We start from the raw sequence: 26,276 nt of genomic DNA on the forward strand, positions 1-26,276 counted from the left end.
AAACGCTTATCTGGGCAAGCATGGTGTTTCTGGACTGATTCTCTGAAGTCAGCGTGGTCCAGAAAAGTACTCAGTTTAGGCTTGGGATACCTGAAATGGAACTTCTCCTGCTGTGCAGCTGCCTCCTCTGCAGAAGGGGCAGGGGGAGAAATTTCCAATAGACTATTGATGGCCCCTATAAGGTCATTTACCATGGCGTCACCATCAGGAGTATCCAGATTGAGAGCGGTTTCAGGATTAGACTCCTGATCCCCCTCCTCTGTCTCATCATGTAGAGACTCTTCTCGCTGAGACCCTGATCCGCGTGATGACGTGGAGGGTCTCTCCCAGCGAGCACGCTTAGGCTGTCTGGGACTGTCATCTGAATCAGAGCCGTCAGGCTGAGATGCCTGGGACCCCCTTGAAGCACGGATTAACTCCAACTGAGGGGGACCGGGGAACATTGCCCCAGCATTGTCCATGGACTGAGCAACTGGCCTGGCCTGCAAGGTCTCTAGGATCTTTGTCATAGTGACAGACATCCTGTCAGCAAAAACTGCAAACTCTGTCCCCGTCACCGGGACAGGGTTCACCGGCGACTCTGCCTGGGCCACTACCACCATAGACTCCGGCTGACGAAGTGGCACAGGGACTGAACATTGCACACAATGGGGGTCATTGTAACCTGCCGGTAGATTAGCCCCACAAGCGGCACAAGTAGCGCTCACAGCCTGTGTCTTGGCACCCTTGCGTTTTGCAGATGACATGTTGTCGTCTCCTCAGAGCAATTGGGGTATACAGCCAAGAAGCGACCTTACAGTGCAAAATATATATATATGGTACAGAGAAAAAAGTACACAAATATAACACTGTGGCACTAGTGGGGCCAGCACTTGAGTGCTGCTTACCGCCCGCTTAACGCGGGTGTGTGGTCGCCAGAAATCCCTTGTCTGGGTCTCCCAGAGCCTGTGTCCGTTCTCCAGCCAGACTGCATGTAGTAATGGCTGCCGGCGTCCTGTGGAGAGGGGCGGGCCCTGGGCGTGTGCAGACAAAAAGCGGGAAACCTGCGTCCCCCTGTGCACAGTGAGAGGGCTGGAGCATGTAAATAAGGCTCCAGCCCTCGGCGCTGAGTAATCGTACAGCGTCTCTCCCTTGCCCTGATTGACAGGGTGGGGGCGGGAACGAAGCGGAGCTAGGCCGCAGAAGCCGGGGACTAAATTTATAAGCGCCGCCGTCGTAAAAGCACGGTCGGCGCTAAGTCCCCGGCGCACTACAAGTCGCAGCCGCGCCGCCGCTCTAGGGGCGGCCGGCGCGGCAGTCCCCAACATATAAAGTCACATAGAAAAACTAGTGACTATAACCCCAGCGCGCAGCGCTACTGTCCCCGGCGCACTAGCACACCCAGCAAGCCTGGAGTGTGCGCGGCCTGTACATACGGGGACACAGAGTACCTTAATGTCGCAGGGCCTTGTCCCTGAACGGTACCCAGCTCCGTATCCAGCAGGTTCCATGGGTCTGTGGATGGAGCCCGGCCTCAGGGCTTGTGGGCCGGTAAGATCCCACTTCCTCAGAGCCCCTCAGGGGGATGGGGAAGGAAAACAGCATGTGGGCTCCAGCCTCCGTACCCGCAATGGGTACCTCAACCTTAACAAACACCGCCGACATAAAGTGGGGTGAGAAGGGAGCATGCTGGGGGCCCTAGTATGGGCCCTCTTTTCTTCCATCCGACATAGTCAGCAGCTGCTGCTGACTAAACAGTGGAGCTATGCGTGGATGTCTGACCTCCTTCGCACAAAGCAGAAAACTGGTGAGCCAGTGATCCCACTGGGGGTGTATAGCCAGAAGGGGAGGGGCCTTACACTTTTTAGTGTAATGCTTTGTGTGGCCTACGGAGGCAGTGCTATACACCCAATCGTCTGGGTCTCCCAATGGAGCGCCGAAGAAAACTGATGCAACTGATCCGTTTTTTTCGCCGGATCAGTCGCATCAGTTTTTTTGCCGTATCGTGCCTGATGCCAAAAACTGATGTGTGAAAGCAGCCTTAGGCCCCGGATCAGTTTTATCCCAATTGATTTGTATTAGCGCCGGATTGTGCCTGATGGCCTTGCGTTGCATCTGGCTTTTGCCGGATCCATCATAATTGCCTAAAGTGGCGGCCGGAGGGAACGTATCTTGTAACTTTTTTTGTCTGGCAAAAAAAACACATTGCGCCGGATCCGGCGTGTTTTACAATGGAAGCCTATGGACGCCGGATCTGGCGTAATGCGGTAAAAAAACGGATGAGGCCGCCGGATCAGTTTTTGTAAACTGAGCATGCTCCAATGTATTGAAAAAAACGGATCCAGCAAAAAAAAAAAAAAACGGACGAAAAGGATGCAAAAATGGATGAGCCGGATCCGTTTTTTGACGGATCAGGTATATTGGAACTGTCAAAAAAAAAAAAAAAAAGGATCAGGCACATCAGTTTTTGCATATTCTGTGGCTACTTTCACACATCCGGTTTGAGCCCTGCGGCTCAATCCGGCTGTGAAAACTATGCAACGGATGCGGCGAAAACACCGCATCCTTTGCATAAGTTTTTACATGCGGCCCGTCCGTTTTTTTCCGCATCGCGCCGCATCCGGCCTCCATAGATATGCATTGAAAAATGCGCCGCAGCGGCCGGATGCGGCGCGATGCGGTGTTTTTTGCCGGAGCAAAAAACGTTGCAGGGAACATTCGATCCGGCCGCGGCATCGGCTAAATCTGCCGCATGCGGCCAAAACCGGACCGAACGCAAGCCCCTGCGGCACAATACGGCACTAATGTAAGTCTATGCAAAAAAAAACCGCAACCAGCGTTACAAAAGCCGGTTGCGGTTTTTCTGCAGAACGCCGTATTGTGCCGCAGAGCAAAAATCCGGATTTGTGAAAGTAGCTTGTGTCGGATCCGTTGCATCAGGCACACGCCAGATTGTGCCTGATGCCAAAAACTGATGTGTGAAATTAGCCTTATAGAGATGATATTGAGCTTTAGGATTGCTACATTAGTAGGTGGAGCCAGATGTCAGGTCCTCTTTCTTCTGAAGAGGCTATCTGCATATTTCAATTTCCAGAGGAACATTGCTTGGCCTACAAGTCTCCTTACGCCAGCTTGCAACTCTCTGCAAGGATACACGTTCTCCCTCAGACTTTTAAATAAACCTTCTAACTTTAGTAGGAATCAGCCATTTATAGCTTATTTACTTTTGTGAATTTCTCTCCATCTTTTAAAAGTTAATAAAAATCCCAAATCTTTTATCCAACACTATAAACAACTACTGCTTATTATAAGTATTACTAATGTGACATTTCCGGAGATCATTTTCTGAGACATTTCCAACAGGACTAAAGAGATAGAGGTTTTACAGTATTAGAATACTGATAAATTACCCCTTTAGAAAACGTAAAACATCAGAAAATGCCAAATCTGTACCTGCAGATCCAGCTGCACCGTTTTTTCTTTGCTTTCATTTAGTTGACTGGTAAGTTCTCCAATGGTGGTCTCCAGCGATACGACACGGTCTTGGGCTGCTCGAAGCTGGGATTTCTGTTCCTGCACTTGCTCATGCAAATCTTCTTGTGCTTGTTTGTGACTTTCTGATTGATTCTTTAATTTCTCTGTTAATTGTGTTAACTACAGGAAAAAAACAAGGTCCAGAGGCCACATATAATATCAATCTAAATCATTAATGACCAGATCAAGAATTGAATGGCATAGTTAAGTGTATACATATGTATCCCAACTTGGGGGTGGGGGGGGGGTTCAGATGTAGGTACAGCTACTAAAACTAGACACTTGCATGCTTAAAAGGGAATCAGTCAGCAGGTTTTTGCTATGTAAGCTGAAGCTGAGGGAAGCATGATGTAGGGGGTATAAAGCAAAAAGCAGCTATGCCTCTCAACAGTGTGCGTGCTACTTAAACTAAAGGCTATATTACCCTGTGATTAACATTACAGGACTAGAAATGCAAGAGCAGAGACGTTCGACACGTGCCCAGCTTGAGAAGCCTGGTGTGAGCCGGGGACTGCTCTCCCAGATCAGCTACATGTTTAAAACTCAATTCTGGACCTGATAGTTAGCAATATACAAAACAAGATCCACAATGGTAAGTATATGTAGCTGGACCAATAGCTGAGCCAATAGAGTAATCAGACATAAAACATAACTTTTACTATTCCATATATAAAAATGAACTGTAGTTCATAGATGAGTTAAAAAGAGAATTTTGTTACTTACCGTAAATTCTTTTTCTTATAGTTCCGTCATGGGAGACCCAGACCATGGGTGTATAGCTACTGCCTCCGGAGGACACACAAAGTACTACACTCAAAACGTGTAGCTCCTCCCTCCTAGCATATACACCCCCTGCTAGCCAGTCCTAGCCAGTTTAGTGCAAAAGCTGAAGGAGGACATCCACCCACAAGAAGAGACAGAGTAAAACCCGGAAGAACCGGAACCTCTGTCTACAACAATAACAGCCGGTGAAGACACACGGAACAAGAAACCTGCCAACAGGCAATAGGGAGGGTGCTGGGTCTCCCATGACGGAACTATAAGAAAAAGAATTTACGGTAAGTAACAAAATTCTCTTTTTCTTTATCGTTCCTATGGGAGACCCAGACCATGGGACGTTCTAAAGCAGTCCATGGGTGGGAATAAACAGACAACTGAGAAGCAGGCAAAACCTAACTTCACAAATGGGCGACAGACGCCTGAAAGATGCGTCTGCCCAAGCCCGCGTCTGCCAAAGCATGAGCATGCCTTAGGTAGTGCTTCGAAAAAGTATGCAGACTAATTCGAGCTGCAGTCTGACAGACCTACTGAGCCGTAGCCTGGTGCCTGAAATCCCAAAAGGCACCGACAGGTCTGATCAAATGTGCTCTGATCCCCGGCGGGGAAGGCACTTGAGTACACTTGTAGGCCTCGGAAATGGCCGACCTAAGCCAACGAACCAGGGTCGGCTTAGATGCCGAGAGACCGCTACGCTGACTAGCAGTCAGCACCAGAGAGAGGTGCACCGCCTAATAACGGCGGTGCGAGACACATAGATCCGGAGCGCCCGCACCAGATGCAGGATATGCAACGCTTCCTCAAAGCGATGAACAGGAGCCGGACAAAAGGAAGGCAGGAAAATTGCCCCGGATAAGGTGGAAGCAGTAACCACCTTAGGGAAAAAAGTCCGGAGTCGGACGGAGACCACCTTGTCTTGATGCAAAAGACCAAAAAAGGGGGTGACTCCGAGAGAGTGCAGCCAGAACTCTCTGGCGGGAAATTATAGCCACTAGAAAGACTACTTTCTGTGAAAGATGAAACAAAGAAACCTCCCTAAGAGGCGCAAAGGGGGGTTTCCGGGAACCGGGAGGACCGGATTAAGGTCCCAGGGCTCCATAGGCCGCCGGAAAGGCGGAATGATGTGAGATGCGCCCTTAAAGGAGCGCACCGGAGCCAGCCGGACGATACGCCGCTGGCACATACTGACAGAGCCGAGACCTGTCCCTTAATGAGGGATAGTCCTAGCTGTAGACCGGACTGTGGAAGGGACAGGAGGGTCGGCAAGGCCAAAAAGGTCAAAGGACACTTTGGAGCTCGAGTCATAGCGGAGATGACTTCAGGAAGGATACCAGAAGTCGCCAAGATCCAGGACTCAAGAGCTACGCCGTCAATCTGAGAGTCCAGAATTCTGACGGAAAAAACGGACCTTTTGAGAAAAGGTCTGGACGGTCCGGAAGATGCCATGGCAACCCAACGGACAGAAGGAGCAGGTCAGGGTACCAAGCCTGCCTGGGTCAGTCTGGAGTATGAGAATGACCCGACGGCCCTCTTTACTGATCTTGCGCAGGACTCTGGACAAGAGGTAGAGGGTGAAATACGTAAAGAGACGAAACTGGGATCAAACATGAACCAGTGTGTCTACCGCAAAACCTGAGGATTGTGGACCACGGTTGGACAGCTGAAATAGTCTGCCACGCAGTTTTCACATCTAGGATGTGGGCTGCGGATACGGTGGACTAGGAGTCCCTTGTCCACTGAAGAATGTTGAGCCGCCAACATTGCCAGGCGGCTGAGTGTCCCGCCCTGGAAGTTGATGTAGGAAAACGCTGTCACGTTGTCCGACTGGACTCGAATGTGCCTAGCCGCCAACAGATGGTGAAGGCTTAGAGAGCTAGAAATACAGCTCTGATTTCCAGCACATTGATCCAGAGGGCTGATTCGGACAGAGTCCAAGCGCCCTGCGCTCCACGGTGGAGATATACTGCTCCCAAGGCGGATAGACTAGCATCCTGGTGAGGATCACCCGGGACGGGGCCAGGAAGGCGCGTCCCTGAGACAGAGTGGCCGAAGCCACCACTGAAACAAGCCCCTGGTCAGTGGCGAAGCCACCACCCCGTGGAAGGAGGGAGTTCGCTTGTACAGCGGAAAACATCCAGTCTCAGAGGACGCAGGAGAAACTGGGCAAGGAATCGCTTCCATTGACGCCACCGTCTGACCAGCACCTGTATTTGGTGTCTGATAGAACGACGTCGACCGCCATCGGAGGGACTACTGATCGACTATGAGCAGCTTCACAAGTGCCGACAGTCTCGAATTGCGTCCCTGAGAACCTCTGGTTCGAAGTCAGAGTGGACTTGGACAGAATGACAAGCCACCCGAATAGGTTAGAGTGGCGAGAGTGAGCGAAGCACTCTGCCAAGAGTCTGCACTGGATGAAACCCCGACAAGAAGGCCGTCCAGGGCAAAAGATCACTGCCAATCCCTAGGGGTGCAGGACCCTAATCACAGCTGCCCCAATGAGAATACTCGAGGGGCCGTGGCTAACCCTAAGGGAAGAGCCACGAATTGGACCACTCCGATTGCAAAACGTAGTCAACGCTGGTGTGAAACTGCGATTGACCCCTGCAGATAGGCATCTCTGATGTCGATGGCTGCTAGGGAGTCTCCTTGGGTTCTTGATTGATCCGGTGAAAAACACACGGAACCAGACCGAGACTCCATGGGAAAACGCCACACCTGACCATGCTTGAAAAGCTAAAGATCCAGGTCGGAAGGCACCGCCCTCTTCGGGGACTAGGAATAGATTTAAGCAAAAATCTCAGAACCGTTCCCAGTCGGGAACCGGTACAATTACTCCATTGGCCTGCAAGAAATGCCACGGCCTGTGAGAAGGCGGCGGCCTTGGAGCCGGGAGGAGTTGACAGAAAAAATCTGTTTGGCGGGTGGACAGAATTCCATCCTGTAGCCATGGGAGATATAATCCCGCCCCCACTGAACGGAGACGTGTTAGAACCATACGTCGCCAAGTGGAGAGAGCCTGCCACCGACCAAGGAGGTTGTTGGCGTGGCTAGAGGGCTTAGAGAACGATCAGATGGAGGAACGGAAACCACCGAAACCTCAACTGATTCCTGCCCTGGACAGGTTCCCTGGTTTAGGTTTGTGGCAAGGAAGAACTCTCCCCGCCAAGAGCTTCCTTAATTTCATCCAGTTGGTTCCGAAGAGACTGGTCCCATCAAAGGGGAGCCCAGCAAGGAACCTCTATAGAGGCATCTGCCTTCCATTTCCGAAGCCACAGGAGCCTGCGGATAGCGAGGAAAGTAGCCAAGACCACCGCCGTGCGGTGTCCAGCATGGCAGACATGGCATAGGATGAAAAGACTGAAGTCTGGAAGTTCAGGCAACCGTTTTGGGCATAGAGTCCCTGTGAGGGAATGCATCTCCTCCAGAGAAGCAGAGAAGGCTACAAAAAACCGCACTGCTGTAAAGCTGAGGAGAACGAAGGAAGCTGAGGAGCCCCCATACCGACTTGGCCAAAAGGACAACCGGGCGGACCGCAAAACCTTAAGTGAGGAGCCATCAGCCACTGACATAACGGTCCGGGCTGAGCCACCTGAGGTGAATGAGCCCACTTCTTGACCACCATTGGTGGACAGGGGAAACACAGTCCTCAGAATCACGCTTCATGGGAAGCGACTGTCAGAGTGGACCCTGGGCTTGGTCACAGGGGCCTGAAAAGGAACACACATTGTGTTCTCCTAGGTAAGGTAACTCCGGCGGATTGAGATCCAGTACAAAATTAATGTACCGTGGGATCCTTATAGAGGTGCCGTCAGCCACTGATACAACTATCCGGGCTGAAAGTCTAGACACCGGAGGGGCCACCCTTGACCACCTCTGATGGGAGGGGGAAACAGGCAGCAGAACCCCGCTTTGGGGTCTGCAGGACAGGCTGTGGGCTTGGACGCAGTGGGCTGAAAACTGGAGTGGTTAAGGAACACACTCCTCGTCCTGTTAAAGGTATACTGATGCCTTTCTGCCAGCGGGGAATACTCCCCTGATACAGGCGGATGGAGGTCCAGTACAAGTATAACGGACGCAATCCAATCATTCGCATCTGCGTCACCTACGGACGGATCAATGTACATAAAGTAGCGTCCGAGCCCCTGGTAGAGACATCCTCCTCGTCCAGTGAGTCAGCTCGTAATCGGAGCTGCGGGACGTGGAGGACAGGGGACCCTGCGTCTCCCTGTCAGGAGGACGGGGTCTGAGCACAGAAGGAGAGTCCTTTGTGAGCTTTGCTGAGCGAGCTGAAGCAGAAAACGCCCTGAGAAGGGGGCTCCATGCTCAGCAGATGCCGGGACAGCCGACCCCTGGAAATAGGATTCCAGCCAACCCAGGGGTCAGCCACCGAAACCGGAGCAGCTGGAGGGACCACTAATGAGCCTCCAAGCTGAGGGGCCACAGTGGTTATGAGCTCGGTACAGCCGTACGAGACTACCTGCAGTGGATAATAAAAACAGCCTGCAGCCTCGCTCTGTGAGACATGCTGCAGAGGTGGGGGCTCTGTCTAGAATGGCCCCCAGCATATATAAACAGATAAAATAAGCAGCTGCACAAACCGGAGGTTGTGGCTGCCAGATCGTTTAAACAGACATGTCTGTGCCCTCTAGTCCCTCAGCCCAGGCCCCCACTTGTCACAATGTGGAATCTCTGTGCCTATGCAGGCACAGAGAACGCTGAGAAAATGGCGACCGGAGCGAGGAGAGGGGGCGGGGCCTACTCTGAGAGCGGCAAATGAGGTAGCCAGGGGAGAGAATCCTTCCTCAGTGAGGAGTGTCCCTTCCCTTGTGCTGCGCAGCCGCTGGGCGGAGCCACACTGTCCCTCTGCCTGACTGACATGCAGAGACAGTGGAAACCGAAACTAGGCCTCAGGCGAAGCCGGGGCCTAGAGTAAAACATGCGGCCGGCGTGCAGGCACCATCGGCGTGGTTCTCCAGTGAAAACTGGAGAACCGGCCGGAAACGTTAACACCAAACATAAAACACACTCCCCCAATAAATAAACATAAAGGACCCCTGGAAAGACCACTTTCTGTGGTAATAACGTCTCATATACTTAGCTTGTGAGACGCAGGTTGCCAGGTTCCTGGGGGGTGATAGCTCCGTCCAGCAGGATCCTGAAAAAGGGCTGCGGATGGAGACCGGTCTCCTGCAAAGCAGTGAGAACCGTGTTGGCTCCCACTTCAAGCCAGAGCCCCAGCATGGGATGGTGAAGGAGCGCGGCATGAGAAGGCTCCAGCCTTGGAAAATCAACCTTAACAGCACCGCTGACACAGTGGGGTGAGAAGGGACATGCCGGGAGTCCAGCTGGACCCGCTTTTCTTCCAAATCTTTGATCCAGAAGGAAAAATCAAAAATCAAAATCAGAGAATGCATGTGTGTGTGATCCTCCTGAAACACAAAGCATTGAACTGGCTAGGACTGGCTAGCAGGGGGTGTATATGCTAGGAGGGAGGAGCTACACGTTTTGAGTGTAGTACTTTGTGTGTCCTCCGGAGGCAGTAGCTATACACCCATGGTCTGGGTCTCCCATAGGAACGATAAAGAAAACCAAGGTTCACAGTCGTCACAGTGATTAGACGATTAACCAGACCAAAATATAGGGATATTGAGATCCTACACAACACGGACTGCCTCAGCTGGTTTAAATTCTAATGGACAAAAATGCCAACAAGCGCTCCATCCAGCTGAAGTGTATACACAGATGATTGATCACATTTAAGATCCCCAATCGTGGGAACCTGTCTCTGTGTGTATTATAGGCAGATTTTTATACACTGAGGAATTAAAAATAAAATATTCCTCTCTGATAAGGAATGGTCTTACCAAATCCCAAGATAATAGGCAGGCATTAATTGCAGGTTACCGGCTCAGACACAGGGGGGCTGTTTCTCAGCACATCAAATCCCATACAGCCAAATAACCTCAGTCAGGCAATTTCAGTGGTTCCCACTGGGAATTTAAACCAGCTGAGGCAGTCCGTGTTATGTAGGATCTCAATATCCCTTTATTTTGGTCTGGTTAATCGTCTAATCACTGTGACGACTGTGAACCTTGGTTTTAACTCATCTATGAACTACAGTTCATTTTTATATATGGAATAGTAAAAGTTATGTTTTATGTCTGATTACTCTATTGGCTCAGCTATTGGTCCATCAATTCTGGACCTGACATCACCTCCCTACTAACCAGAATCCCACAATGTTTGTCTGCTATTTCATCCTTTTTCTCTGCTCGATTCCTAAAACTGAACATGGACAAAATAGAATTCAGCATTTTTCCTCCTCCTCACTCAACCCCCCCACCTAACATATCCGTTAATGGCTGCTCACCTAGTCACCTCCTGGTCTGTGGCCTCCCTTCTAACAGTCTCGCATCCCTACAATCTATTCTAAACTATGCTGCTTGACTAATCCACCTGTCCCCTCGCTACTCAGCGACCTCTCCTCTCTACCAATCCTTTCACTGGCTTCAAATTGCCCAACAACTCCAGTTCCAAACCCTAACCATGACCTACAAAGCCATCCACAACCTGTCTCCTTCCTACATCTGTGACCTAGTCTCCTGGTACTTACCTGCACGTAACCTTTGATCCTCATAAGATCTCCTTCTCCACTCCCCTCTCATCTCCTCTTCCAACCATCGCATCCAAGATTTCTCGCGTGCCTCCCCCATACTCTGGAATGCTCTGCCACAACATATCATACTCTCGCCTACTTTGATAAGCTTCAAAAGGAACCTGAAGATCCACCCTTTCCGACAAGCCTACAACCTGCCGCAAGAACGGCTCCGATCAGTAATCTATGTGATACACTGTTGGATTCAGAATTTCCTTGCCTACACTATGTTGCTGTCAGATGAGGTAGCAAAAACCTGCTGACAGGTTTCCATCTACAATTTTTTCTTTAAAGTTTAGTGGATTGCACTTGTGTACGATAACAAATACAGCTATATTTACCAACCTCTGTTCCAAAACACCTTTCCGCCGGTGCTCCCAATTATTTACAGTCTGCAGCGGTGACGCCATGATTACAGCATGACAGTTGCAAGAAATCATTGGGCTCACCAGCTCAAAGCGCAGTGATAGGCTGCAGGTTCCGATCACTCGAAAAATTAGCCCTTTATCACATAACCACATCATACCTGTTCCTGCAGAGTGTGGTTCTTCTCTTGGAGCTGGTTGAGCACAGCAGTTTCTCCTTCACCAGCTTGAATTTTGGCACAAAGGTCTTCCCTCTCATTCTCAAGGACAGAAATATTTTTTTTGCTTTTCTCCAACAAGGCCTCAAGGTTTTGAATTTTTTGGTCTTTGTCCCCAATTTGCCGTAATACTTGCTCAAGGTCACTCTGAAAAAAAAATAAATCAATAGGAAGTAGAATTATAGCAAGAAAAGTCTTTCATCACTCCTATTAGCAAACCATATGAAATAGTATGGACCTTTAACTGCAGTATAGGATAGGATATTCTGCGGACAGATGTAAAAGGGGACGTTCACATATTGTTGATTCCGTCCAGATTTATGCCCAGATTGTGGGACTAAATGCAAAACAGTAGGCAGCACGGTGGCTAAGTGGTTAGCACTGTAGTCTTGCAGTGCTGGGGTCCTGAGTTCAAATCCTACTATGGACACTATCTGCAAGGAGTTTGTATGTTCTCCCCGTGTTTGCGTGGGTTTTCTCTGGATACTCAGTTTTCCTCCCACAAGATAGTGAATTCAAAAACTGTGAGCACTGATTGGGTCAGTGAAGGTTAGGTCAGTACAACACGGTGGCATATGTTGGCGCTATATTTATAATACATAAGTTTTATAGTCTGCAGTAAGTTTGTGATTCAAGCTGATTTTGTGCTGAAGTGCTTTAGAATAATTCCATTATACTTTAATGCAGCTAGCCCAAACTATATGCACACCCTTAATAGGAGACATCTCAAGCTGAGGTCAGAGCTGGGAGTGGTGGTGACATGGCCACAGGTATGCAATATGTACACTCCCGGCCAAAATCCAAATAGACTGTTTTCGGCATGCTCAATTCAAGTGTACTGAGCTAACCTGCGCCTCTTTAAAGGGAACCTGTCAGCAGAAATTTCCCCTAAAACCTCACAGATTCCCCCTCTGCAGCTCGTGGGCTGCATTCTAGAAAGGTCCCTGTTATTATTGTGCCCCCTTTCTGACCAAAAAAAAGAGTTTATAAAGAGGTACCTTTTTGGCTTCGGATTCTATAAATCTGACACGGGGGTGGGCAGCCTGATGGCCGTTATTCTGCCCCCTGGTCCTGTATGCCGCCCCCATCGCTGATTTCCATACTTTTGGACGCCGCCCACTGCTCCAGCCATCCCCGCGCATGCCCAGTGCCAGTCTCACGGGACTGAGCACTGTGACTGCTGGTGACGTGTGCGCAGGCAAGTGATTATGGGCGGGACTGTGACTGTTATCAGCAAGTACCCGCCCATAATCTTGTGAGCGCGCAAACCTCTCCAGCGTCACACTGTGCTCAGTGTAGATGCTAGACTGTATGGGCTGCTTCCAGGGATGACGTCCCTTTGTCACGTGATAGGGGCGTGTTCAAAATACTATCACGTGACAAAGGGATGTCATACCTGGAAGCAGCCCATACAGTCTAGCATCTACACTGAGCACAGTGTGACGCTGGAGAGGTTTGCGCGCTCACGAGATTATGGGCGGGTACTTGCTGATAACAGTCACAGTCCCGCCCATAATCACTTGCCTGCGCACACGTCACCAGCAGTCACAGTGCTCAGTCCCGTGAGACTGGCACTGGGCATGCGCGGGGATGGCTGGAGCAGTGGGCGGCGTCCAAAAGTATGGAAATCAGCGATGGGGGCGGCATACAGGACCAGGGGGCAGAATAACGGCCATCAGGCTGCCCGCCCCCGTGTCAGATTTATAGAATCCGAAGCCAAAAAGGTACCTCTTTATAAACTCTTTTTTTTGGTCAGAAAGGGGGCACAATAATAACAGGGACCTTTCTAGAATGCAGCCCACGAGCTGCAGAGGGGGAATCTGTGAGGTTTTAGGGGAAATTTCTGCTGACAGGTTCCCTTTAAATCGGATTCTGGCTGGGAGTGTATATCTTGCATATCGCATATTTACGGTCTAGTGAACGCAGTTCCCTTCGTTGACAAAGGAGAATTCTCCGAGCACATGGGATGAGAGGAGTCACAAGTCTGCAAACACACAGAGTGACTGCAGACTTGTAGTTTTAGACGTTGCATCTCCTTTAAAAAGGCTTTTCCCAATATACTCAAATACCTCTGAATGTTTGACTGGTGGAATCAATTGAATTGCTGATCTTTCATTAGATTTTTTGCTTAAAAGGGAACCAAACATCAGGACTTTCCTATACAAGGTGCAGCCAGTGCAGTACTGGCACTATCAGGCACATTGTGTACATACCATTAGTGGGCAGCTCGGGTGTTTAGGCTGTGAAATTCAACTTTATAAAGTTTGAAAATTCATGCACTTCTTGATTGACGTGTGCACCTCTCTCCTAACGTCCGGGCGGGTTATGCACGTGTATCCCCGCCCCCTGTTCCTCCCTCTCTCTGGCAGTATGTAAATTTCTAATCTTCAGTTACATGGCGTCTGAGTTAGCGCCTGCGCATAGCGCTCATCTCCAGCGCCATGTTTCTGAAGCCCACAGTATTATGGGGCATGAGAGGGCGGCGCATGCGCCCTCTCTTCTTCAGATCTGTTGTGACTGCAGGAGTGCGCGTGATCACAACAGGACTGGAGAACAGCTGATTTTACCGATTAGCTGCAGCAGACGTCGTAGGAGACTTCTGCTACAGCTAATCAGAGTAAGATCAGCTGTTCTCCAGTCCTGTTGTGACCGCGCGCGCTCCCGCAGTCACAACAGATCTGAAGAAGCGAGGGCGCATGCGCCGCCCTCTCATGCACCATAATACTGTGGGCTTCAGAAACATGGCGCTGGAGATGAGCTCTATGCGCAGGCGCTAACTCAGACGCCGTGTAACTGAAGATTAGAAATTTACATACGGCCAGTGAGAGGGAGGAACAGGCAGCGGGGGCGGGGATACACGTGCATAACCCGCCCGGACATTAGCAGCGAGGTGCACACGTCAAATCAAAAAGTGCACAAATTTCAAACTTTATAAAGTTGAATTTCACAGCCTAAACACTCGAGCTGCCCCCTAATGGTATGTACACAATGTGCCTGATAGTGCCAGTACTGCACTGGCTGCACCTTATATAGGAAAATCCTGATGTTTAGTTCCCTTTAAAGGGAAGGTGTCGCGTTTTTTAATTTTTGTACTAATATTAGAGATTAGGGAATCAATTTTTAATACAAAATTAAATTGTTTATTTAGTTTGTATTTAATTCTATTTTTACTGAAACATGAACAACAAGGAAGGGAGAGAGCGAAATTCATATTCTTTTTGTTATTTACTGGTGACCCCAATTTTGTCCCACACCGATCTCTCCCTTCCTTCTTGTTCATATTGCTTATTGGTGTGTCAATTGGAATAGATCCCAATTTATATATCCCTTTTTTCCATATTTTTACTGAAACAATGGGGGATGCCATCTTGGAGTAACGACATTTACTCACCTCAAATACGGCAGCTCCCTGTGCATTGGGTCTGATAGTCTGGCTCCGACCCTATAGTTAACACTGAGACTACTTCCTGCTGTGAACTGGATGCCCCCTCAGCTGTCCATATCACAGCTCTGGAAGGAGACCGCCGTCATCTTTGTGGACCCCACAGCATATGCCTGCTCGGCATGGGGTGAGTACCAGTGCCGGCAGCAGTGATTGCACCCTAATGGATCCTGGTGTGTTGCTCAAATGCCGCCCCCCCCACACCACCACTCACCCCCTCCTCCGCGTGTGCTCGCCTTGGGCCTCCTAGCAGTTCCTCACTGCTCTGTGATCGCTGACAAGAGGAACAGACACCAGGCTGACAGGAGAGGCTGCCGGGGGTGGAGGTCTGAGGTGAGTGCATACGGCTGGGATCGGTGATCGCTGCGTGACATCTGTAGTGCAGTGACGGGCTCAGGCTGCAGATCACCCATCCTCGTAGCATATAACCTCGGACCACCAATCCCAGCAAGTAGCTATTCTTGTCAGCCTGGTATCTCGGCAGTTCCTCCTCTCAGCGCTCAGAGCACAGTATATAGGTGCACGGTATATGGATCAAAGGAATATGGGGCACAGAAATATGGAGGCACAGTCTGAGGGCACAGGAATATATGGGGCATATTATGCAGTGGAGCACAGGATACAATGGAACACTATGCAGCTATCCTTGGGGACACTTTAGACATTAGGATCACTTTGTGGCCAAACATCTCTCACTAGTTAATCGGTATGTAACCACAAAAGCATAAATCCCTAACTAAAACTTAACATTTAATGATAAATTAAGGGTAAAATACCACAAATCATGTAAATAGAATGTCTCGGTGCACAGAAGAGAGAGGGAAACTCAGTCCCTACAATATCCGCTCCCTCCTGTGCCCTACTTAGCCGAAGAGGTTGGCACCCTAAAGATACGTAGTGGCGCCCCCACTCACCGACGGCTGTCCCTACTATATCCCTGTGAAACCCCAAAACACAAAGATAAAGTGCAGTGCATATACATAAAGTGATAATGTGCAAATATAGGGTTCACAAAAAAACTCAAATTTCAGGAGGTCACAGTCGTTCTCAATGAGAACCTATATTATAGAAGGAACATAGATTGTACTTAGCTAATTCTGACTCATGCCTCAACGTGTTTCCCCACTTCATGGTTCATCAGGAGGCCGATATCAACTTTCTGTGGCTAGATATACCAGTGGCAGCCAGCATGCTGCTAGATTTTCATGATGCTAAGGGGGCCAACAGGTGGATAAAGCTACCTTATAACCCCTCAGGTGTCCTCAAAACCCTGATTCCATCCAATCATTTTGGTGATTACCAATTACCTTCCCTCCTTTCACATTGTTTATTGTCCGCGCTCCTCCACATTCGATACAGGATACCCACAGTCACTTCCGTGTTCCACACTGCAATGCATTGGTATCCGGCCCCCAGTCAGGCCGGATCATGTCCCAGCGCATGCTCCATGAGGGCGTCATCATATCTGCGTTCTACAGTGGAACGCATCCAGCGTCCACCCGTTACCACGCCTATCACAATGGAGCGAAGCGTCACCAGCTCGACCCTCAGGCTGGGTGAATCCAGGACGCATGCTCAGCAGGCCAAAGATCATTGTGATCGCAGCATGCATTATTACTTCCGCGTTCCGCAGTGGAACGCATGCATGCTAACGATACAGGATCACAGTACCCAGTTATATCTATTAAACAACGGGAGTATGTGTAAACATCCTACAGAAATATAGTAACCGTGGGCTATATATATCATTATAGCATTCATTATAGATGTACTTATTAGAATATATAAAGGCTCCGGATGGTTCCCTAATCAAGGGGAGCAGATGGGCAGGCTTATTGTGAGGAGGGGACATTACAAGGAATATCACCTTATAATGATACCACATTTTTATAATTGGGCCATGAGAGACACCTGGGATGATGGATATCATTTTACTATCCCATATACAGGATTATACTGCCAAGCTATTTAATTCAGGACCGTATCTTGTGACACCCTGTGTTATTACAAAAAACACATGTAGGAAAGCTGTTCATTTATTCCCTTCGGGGTTAGGGAGTCCAATCTGAAGGTCCATTCACTTTCTTTTTGTAATTTATATCGATCGTGATCGCCCCCTCTAGGATTAGACTTAACAACCTCCATGACACAAAAAGGACACCTGGTGTAAATTACCCCCATATTTCCCATTCATGTGTCTAGCTAGGGGGGGTGTCCCGCTTATTATGGATGTCACCCAGATGTTCCCTCACCCGGCTCCTGAATTCTCGCCTCGTCTTCCCCACATAATTCAGGGGGCAGGTATAGGTCGCTACATAAACGACAACTGTTGTCTTGCAGTTGGCAAAATCTCTAATGAAGAACTCTTTTCCATTGTTAGAACTTTTGATAGACTTAGATGGTCTTTACTTACTTTACATCTTTGCAGTTAATTTTTTTTTTTATTTTTAGAGTGGCCATTGTGACGAACAGCTTATTGGTGGTTGCACTAATAGAATACAGTATTACACAGTGACCATTCACGTTTACATGTAAGGCTGACTCGAATCTTAAGGCCTCATTTACATGTCCGGATCTAAAGACACGTGAGAAAATGGTACAAGTGTCATCAGTGTGTCCGTTTTACCATCAATGTGACATCCGAGTTCTTGATGTGAGCTTGATGCGAGTAACAAGCATTATGAAAAGTCAATGATTGGCCTGTTAGGGTCTCCATCCACATACAGCCAGCCATTTTTGGGGTCACACTACTACTACGCAATGCTGTGCAATGTGCTCATTGCTTCATGGACGACACATTCAAGCATCCACGATACTCGACCGAGCACCGCGAGTATCCGAGCACGCTAATGCTCGATCGTGTACAGAGCATCCTCACCCATCACATTTCAATCACTTTTTAGTCCATATTTGGTTTTCTTGACAGGAGAAGACATTTTACCTGGGCTTCCCTCAGTTTGGATGTAGTGGTTTGCTGTAGAGTTTGCTGTTCCTGATGTTGCTGTCGGATTTTCTCCAACTGATGTTGCAGATCGGCCGATGTAGAGGATTGCTCTTTAACCTGAGGACAATACATGAATTCACATTTTAAAATTCTTCTAGATCCAAAATCTTTTTCATAAAAAGAAAATCCAAACTTCACTATTTTAAAGGTTTCAATCTAAGCACATTCTTTCTAAATGTTAAAAACAGTTAAGGCTTTTCAGAAAAGTAATATGGAAGTTTAGCTTCTGCAGGTTTAGGGCTGCACAACAGCATAGGGAGTTGGTGTACTGAAGACATCTTAAGTCTGTAGGACAAAGAAAGTTAGTTTCCCAAGACACCCAAGACAGTTCTGCAGCTGGCCGCTCACTTCTTATTGATATTTGATACATCTGAAGGTGACGGGAGTTGAGCCAGCACCGATTGAGTGCAGGGCTCCCGTAATGTAACATCACGTGAGCCCTGGTAGAGTGAGTGCCGACACCACTGGAACAGCACCGGAGGAGTGTATAGGTGCTGTTATTTTACAGGGAGCAGAATGAGAAAGGGTTGTCAGAGAAGTGGGTTGTCTGACAAAGGGTTGTCAGAGTAGTGGACACCCTTCTAAAAGTCGAATATTTTACATATGATAAAGTATTTTACCCAACAATAAGCAAAGATGAAAACTGTCTGGTGACTGCAGCACAGGACTTGGAATATATTCTACCATGTGTGTATTTATAATATGTTGACTGGAACATAAAACAGTTTACACAAGGTGAAAGGTTCAGACCTTCAGAAACTGGCAGTAGCTAGAAATATAAGTGCAGAGCAAACATTCAGACCTGCTCCTCAGCACGTGAAAGCTTCAGCTGCAAATCTGCCACCTGCTGCTCCTTGTCCATCAGTTTCTCAGCCGACAGCTGCCTCTGCTCTTTCAGCCTGCCATGTGCTTCCCCTAGCTGGCGCTCCGTCTCCAGTAATTTGCTGTGGAGCTAAAAACACAAAAGTTGACTGCCAGGTACTTCCTATTGACCAGTCTCACATACAACCAGCCATCCACTAAGAAGCCGTAAAAAGAAAACAACAAAACTTTGCAGCGTGTGCCTATTTGTGCAAACAGTAATTAAAGGGGTTGTCCAGTCATTAATCCACAAGTGTGCAGTCACTTTATGTGTTACTCTACATGACTGCAGACTTGTGACTCCTCCCATTGTGCACACTGTAAGATTCACCGGTGTCAGAGCAGGGAACGGCGGTCACATGGGCACGAGTACGCGATATCCATACTCCTGGCCAAAATCAAACTAGATGGGAATGGCCTCATTGATTGCAAGTGTATTGAGCACAGCTATTCGGATTCTGACATATAGTGACACATCGAGCAACTGAAGACATATATATTTAGACTGAACAACCCTTTTAACCAGATAAGCAAAAAGGCAAAGATAATGACAAGATTACTTCATAGTTAATGCATAGTCAGCAGCTATTAAAATAAAAATAAATCATATCAAGAAAAATAATTTCAGAACATTTTGCACCTTTAATGTCACCGACAATCTCTACAATTCAATTCAATTATTTTTTAGGGAGAAAAGAAAAATAAAGAACTAAAATAATCTGGTTGCACTAATATTTTGTACCTTGTGAATTTATGACAGCTTTCAGTCTTTTTAGGTAGGAGTCTAACAGCATGGCACATTTAGAGTTGGCGATCTATGCCCACCCTCCCTTGCAGTAGCGCTCCAAATCTGTCAGATTGTAAGGTCATCTCCTGTGTACAGACCTTTTGGTGATGCAGTGTTGGCTTTGTGCCATACATACCTTCTAGAATTATGGCTAAAAAGTTCAATATTGATATTATCTGACCACAAGACATATTCCCACATGCTTTTGGCAGAATTCACGTAGGCTTGACAAAACAATGCTGGGCTTCGATGTTTTTCTTTGTAAGAAAAGGTGTGAAGGTCCAGGCTATGAATCAATTGTCCAAAATAATAAGATAATCTGTCTTTGTATAACCATTGATTAAATGCTATCATGTATACGAGGATGCATCTTCTGGAATGTATTATTGAAACTAATCATGTTAAGCTGAACAAAGCAGGCATTCAGGAGGCTAGCTTAGAATGGTCTCTTGAATGACAGTAACACGCTGCTGACGTACCCGCATAGACTTTTGCTTATCTCCAGGTGCCATATCAAGGACAGTATAGTTTTGTTTGGAACTCTAGCCAAATAAGGGAGTAAGGGTACCGTCACACTTTAGCGACGCTCCAGCGATCCCACCAGCGATCTGACCTGGTCAGGATCGCTGGTGCGTCACTACATGGTCGCTGGTGAGCTATCAATCAGGCAGATCTCACCAGCGACCATCCCCAGCCACCAGGACGCGTGGAAGCGATGCTGCGCTTGGTAACTAAGGTAAATATCGGGTAACCAAGCGCTTGGTTACCCGGTATTTACCTTGGTTACTAGCGCACACCGCTTAGCGCTGGCTCCCTGCACTCCTAGCCAGGGTACACATCGGGTTAATAAGCAAACCGCTTTGCTTATTTACCCGATATGTACTCTAGCTACGTGTGCAGGGAGCAAGGAGCCGGCACTGGCAGCCTGAGAGCGGCGGACGCTAGTAACCAAGGTAAATATCGGATAACCAAGCAAAGCACTTAGTTTGGTTACTCAATTTTTACCTTGGTTACAGCTTACTGCAGGCTGCCAGACGCCGGCTCCCTGCACATTCAGATCGTTGCTCTCTCGCTGCCAAACACAGCGATGTGTGCTTCACAGCGGGAGAGCAACGTCCAAAAAATGAACCAGGGCAGTGTGTAAAGAGCAGCGATTTCACAGCAGGGGCCAGATCGCTGCTCAGTGTCACACACAGCGAGATCGCTAATGAGGTCACTGCTGCGTCACAAAAACCATGACTCAGCAGCAATCTCGCTATGTGAGAAGTACCCGTAAGTGAAATCAAGTCAGATAGTTGGTCAACAGCTGTACTGAATGAATTAAATAACTGATTGGTTTACAATATACGGGTTAGAAGAGCATTGAGCTTCTCCCGGATAGAGATACATCTCTGTGTGGTCATTTTTCCTCACACATATCTGCGCAGATTTAATCTGGAATCCTACTCTGAGACCCTGAGAGACCCCCTAGAGGTCTCCCCCAACAAAGGTTTCTGTCTTACCACCAAATCCCACAGCCCTGGCATATGAAGAATATGTGAGATTGTTGTCACAAGCAGTACACAACCAGTACTTGCAAGAAATTCCAGTAGCTCCTTTAATGTTGCTGTAGGTCTCTTGAGAGCCTTCCTGAGTCAATTCAAGACTTGTCTTTTCACCAATTTTTTAAAAGGGATGTGCAGTTTTGGGTAATTTAATTGTTGTGCCAAATTTAAAGGGGCTTCACCATGAACAAAGTTCATTTTAATCCACAAATCTTGGAATAATAATAATTTCCACAATTGGATTGTGTTTAAAAAAATGCTCCTGTGGGGAGATAATCTTATATATGTCGCTGCGATGTTCAAAGAATAAGCTGTGATCCCATACTGTCCTGCCTGTATCCTCTCTTTTTTTGCATCCTCCCCTACCCAGGAGCTGTGGTATGATCAGATCAGGTTACTGTATGGTCAGATACGGCCATTACACAGTAAATACATATTTAGAAGATTATCTCAGCACAAGAAACTTTTTGTTTTTTCTCTTTTAACTCAACCAGTTGTGGACACTATTATTATTCATTATTATTTATTTTATTTTGATTAAAAAAACAACAATTTTAAAACCCCTTTGAAAAGAGAACCAACCACCAGGATTTTCCTATATAACCTAAAGCCAGTGCTATACTGGCAGTATCATGCTGATTCTATACATACCTTTAACAGTCAGATTGGATGTATAGTTTATGAAATACAAGCAAGCAAGGTAAAGTTTGTGAAATGTACAGATTTTTGACTGGCAGCAGCTGTGGAATAGCTAATAAGTGGGTTGGGTTTTGATAGTGATTTCCGCCTCCCGCCTGTCCATCCTCCCCCTATCTTATTTATGCTAATATTCTAGAAGCGTTTTACTAATATCTTCACTAAGATGGAGTCGGAGTTGGCGTCTGTACATAGTGTGACCTCATATATTCTTTCCTTGCCAGCGCTGCGAGGGTGGCGCATACGCTCGTGTACGCTCATCTTCTGCTCATGTTGTGATAGCAGGAGCGCGCATGGTCACAACAGAAGTGGAGACCAACCCCAGCAACAGCTGAGCGCAGGACGCGATCAGCTCGAGACCAAAGCGGAGGACAGCATTCCTCTCACCGTCCCGCAGGTATGTTCATATGCCGTGCCTGCTAGAAAACTATATCAAACCATTGGTGACACAGTGGGGTTCAATGTGGGTGATGGCAGGCAGTAAGGAAGGTCATAGGAATATATCTGCGGGACGGTGAGATAAACTCTGCTGTCCTGGCACGCTGTTTGCTTGCTGCTCCGCTCTGGTGTCCAGCGTCTGTTCTCCAGCTGATCGTGTACTGCGCTCTGCGATCAGCTGTTGCTGGGGGCCGTCTCAGAAGGACAGAAGTGAAAGACAAGGTAGTGGACGATGATGTAACTGACCAAGCCTGGGATGGTGCCATGCAGAATGAGGACAGCAGCACAGAGGGGGAGGGATCCGTAGCACCACAAGAGACAGGTAGAGGCAGTGAAAAGGTGGCCAACTGTTTTCCATAGCACCCACAAGCAGCAAGTTGCCTGGCCAAGGGTTAGCTGTTCACGAGTCCGTACTTTTTTTAAAGTACGGACAATAAAAGAACAGCCATTTGCAACCTGTGCCATACCAAGATCAGCAGTGGCCTGACACTACCAGTATACTCAGGCAGATGTCATCAAAGCACCCAACTAGGTGAGCTGAAGCCTGGGTCCAGCGTTCTGCTGTCTCGTACGCAGTCCTGAGCCACCACTATTTTTTATGGCGCTCTGTCCCCACCTTACACCAGCAAGTGTCCCATATCACCACCTGTGCCCTGACCAATGCATTTACTGGAAAGATCCACTTAACGACCGACACATGGACAAGTACTTCTGACGGCACACTGAGTGAACCTTTTTGGAGGCTGGGACCAAGTTGGACCCTGGGACGACACACATACTACCGATGCCAAGGATTGTGACCCTAGTTCCATCAGGATTTCCTCCACCTCCTACACCTCCACATCCGAATTGTCATCTCGGAGCACATCGTCCATATCAGTTGCAAACTGGAAGCACTGCCTCGGTGAAGTGGCAAGAGGCTCTGCTGTAACTAATTTGTTTAGATGACAAACAGCACAAAGCTACAGAGTTGTGGACAGATATAACAGACCTGACAGATCTGTAGCTCTCACCGCTGAACTTACAACCAGGCATAGTCGTGTGTGGTAATGGTCATAAACTGGTGGCTGATCTGAAGCTTGGCAAGCTCGCACACGAACAACGCCTGGCCACCGTGCTCAACTTAGTGGTTCAGCGGTTTCAGAAAACCTGCCCAGATTTGCCTGAGCTACTTGTGAAGGTGCACTTTGTGTGCTCCCATTTTCGCAAGTCCGCTACAGCAGCACTTGCAAGTGCCAGCTCAAAGACTGGTGTGCAACGTGACCACGCATTGGAACTCCACATTATGCATGATGGCATGGCTTTGTGAGCAGCCGAGGGCAGTAAAACACCAGCTACAACATGCCCGTGGGTATTCCGGTCATACTCCGCATATAAGAACCAATGAGTTGGCATGGGTGTCTGACATCTGCAAGGTTCTACAAAACTTTAAGGAATCAACCAAGATGGCGAGCAGTGATGACGCCATAATAAGGGTAACCACCCTGCTTCTGTGTCTACTCAAATGCTAAAAATTAAAAAAAGAGAATTTTGTTTACTTACCGTAAATTCTTTTTCTTGTAGTTCCGACATGGGAGACCCAGACCATGGGTGTATAGCTAGCGCCTCCGGATGACACACAAAGTACTACACTCAAACGTGTAGCTCCTCCCTCCGGGCTATATACACTCCCTGGATGACAATCTACCCAGTTCAGTTCAAAAGCTGAAGGAGGACATCCACCCATAAGTAGAGATAGAGTAAAACTCGGCAAAACCAGAACTCTGTCTACTAACAACAGCCGGTGAAACACACGGAACAAAAAACTGCCAACAGGCAACAGGGAGGGTGCTGGGTCTCCCATGTCGGAACTACAAGAAAAAGAATTTACGGTAAGTAAACAAAATTCTCTTTTTCTTTATCGTTCCTTCCATGGGAGACCCAGACCATGGGACGTTCCAAAGCAGTCCATGGGTGGGAAATAAACCAAACTGAGAAGTAGGCAAAACCTAACTTCACAAATGGGCGACAGCCGCCTGAAGGATGCGTCTGCCCAAGCTCGCATCTGCCGAAGCATGAGCATGCACTTGGTAGTGCTTCGAAAAAGTGTGCAGACTGCACCAAGTGGCAGCCTGACACACCTGCTGAGCCGTAGCCTGGTGCCTGAAAGCCCAGGAGGCACCGACAGCTCTGGTCGAGTGCGCCTTAATCCCCGGCGGGGGAGGCACCTGAGAACACTGGTAGGCATCGGCGATAGCCGACCTAATCCAACGAGCTAGGGTCGGTTTAGAAGCAGAGAGACCCTTGCGCTGACCCGTGGTTAGCACAAAAAGTGAGGTGCATCGCCGAAAAACGGCGGTGTGTGACACATAGATTCGGAGCGCCCGCACCAAATCCAAGGTGTGCAACGCCTTCTCAAAGCGATGCACAGGGGCCGGACAAAGAGAGGGCAATGAAATGTCCTGGTTAAGGTGGAAGGAAGACACCACCTTAGGGAGAAAGTCCGGAGTCGGACGAAGAACCACCTTGTCTTGGTGAAGCACCAAAAAGGGGGATTCCGAAGAAAGCGCAGCCAAATCAGAAACTCTCCTGAGAGAAGTTATGGCTACTAGAAAGACAACTTTCTGTGAAAGTCTAGACAAAGGAACCTCCCTGAGAGGCTCAAAAGGGGGTTTCTATAAGGCCGTGAGGACCAGATTAAGGTCCCAGGGATCCAAGGGCCGCCGGTAAGGAGGGATGATGTGAGATGCGCCCTGCATGAAGGTGCGCACCTGAGCCAGTCGGGCGATACGCCGCTGGAACAATACCGACAAAGCAGACACCTGTCCCTTGAGGGAATTGAGGGACAGACCTAACTGTAGACCTGACTGTAGAAAAGACAGGATGGTCGGCAAGGAGAACGGCCAAGGAGCATGGCCGGAAGAGCGACACCAGGACAGGAAAATTCTCCAAGTCCTGTGGTAAATCTTGGCCGAGGAAGACTTCCGAGCCTGAGTCATGGTGGAGATGACCTCAGAGGGAATGCCTGAAGCAGTCAGGATCCAGGACTCAAGAGCCACGCCGTCAATCTGAGAGCCGCAGAATTCTGGCGGAAGAACGGACCTTGAGAGAGAAGGTCTGGGCGGTCCGGGAGATGCCACGGCACCTCTACGGACAGGCGGAGCAGGTCTGGGTACCAAGCTCGCCTGGGCCAGTCCGGAGCAATGAGTATGACTCGACGGCCCTCCGTTCTGATCTTGCGCAGAACCCTGGGCAAGAGCGCTAGAGGGGGAAACACATAGGCCAGACGGAACTGAGACCAATCTTGAACCAGTGCGTCTGCTGCGAAGGCTTGAGGATCGTGGGAGCGAGCCACGTAAACCGGAACCTTGTTGTTGTGCCGGGATGCCATTAGATCCACTTCCGGAGTGCCCCACTTGCGGCAGATCAATCTGAACACTGACGGATGCAGGGCCCACTCGCCGCCGTCCACGGTTTGACGGCTGAGATAATCGGCCTCCCAGTTTTCCACGCCTGGGATGTGGACTGCAGATATGGTGGACTTGGAGTCCTCCGTCCACTGGAGGATTCGTTGAACCTCCAACATCGCCAGACGGCTGTGAGTCCCGCCCTGGTGATTGATGTAGGCAACCGCTGTCGCGTTGTCCGACTGAACCCGAATGTGCTTGCCCGCCAACAGGTGGTGAAAGTCTAGGAGAGCTAGAAACACAGCTCTGATCTCCAGCACATTGATCGGGAGGGCTGATTCGGACGGAGTCCAAGTGCCCTGTGCTCGGTGATGGAGAAATACTGCTCCCCAACCGGAGAGGCTGGCATCCGTGGTGAGGATCACCCAGGACGGAGTCAGGAAGGAGCGTCCCTGTGACAGGGAGAGGGGCTGAAGCCACCACTGAAGGGAGCTCCTGGCCTGTGATGACAGAGCCACCAGCCTGTCCAAGGAAGAGATCCGCTTGTCCCAACAGCGGAGAATGTCCAGCTGCAAGGGACGCAGATG

The 26,276-nt window shown here is 48.7% G+C and overlaps 1 protein-coding gene across 3 annotated transcripts in view; it reads right to left on the bottom strand.

Moving 5' to 3' along the window:
- EEA1 (early endosome antigen 1) overlaps positions 1 to 26,276 on the bottom strand; it is a 302,741-nt gene that overhangs the window by 121,973 nt on the left and 154,492 nt on the right. For all 3 annotated transcript variants that reach the window (XM_075344800.1, XM_075344799.1, XM_075344801.1), the window contains 4 exons: positions 18,780 to 18,929; positions 17,915 to 18,034; positions 11,475 to 11,678; positions 3,433 to 3,633 (listed from right to left, as the gene is read on the bottom strand). In XM_075344800.1, coding sequence (XP_075200915.1) covers positions 3,433 to 3,633; positions 11,475 to 11,678; positions 17,915 to 18,034; positions 18,780 to 18,929 — 675 coding nt within the window. The remainder of the gene's footprint in view (positions 1 to 3,432; positions 3,634 to 11,474; positions 11,679 to 17,914; positions 18,035 to 18,779; positions 18,930 to 26,276) is intronic.

Source organism: Anomaloglossus baeobatrachus, chromosome 4 (assembly GCF_048569485.1).
Source record: "Anomaloglossus baeobatrachus isolate aAnoBae1 chromosome 4, aAnoBae1.hap1, whole genome shotgun sequence".
NCBI lineage: Eukaryota > Metazoa > Chordata > Amphibia > Anura > Aromobatidae > Anomaloglossus > Anomaloglossus baeobatrachus.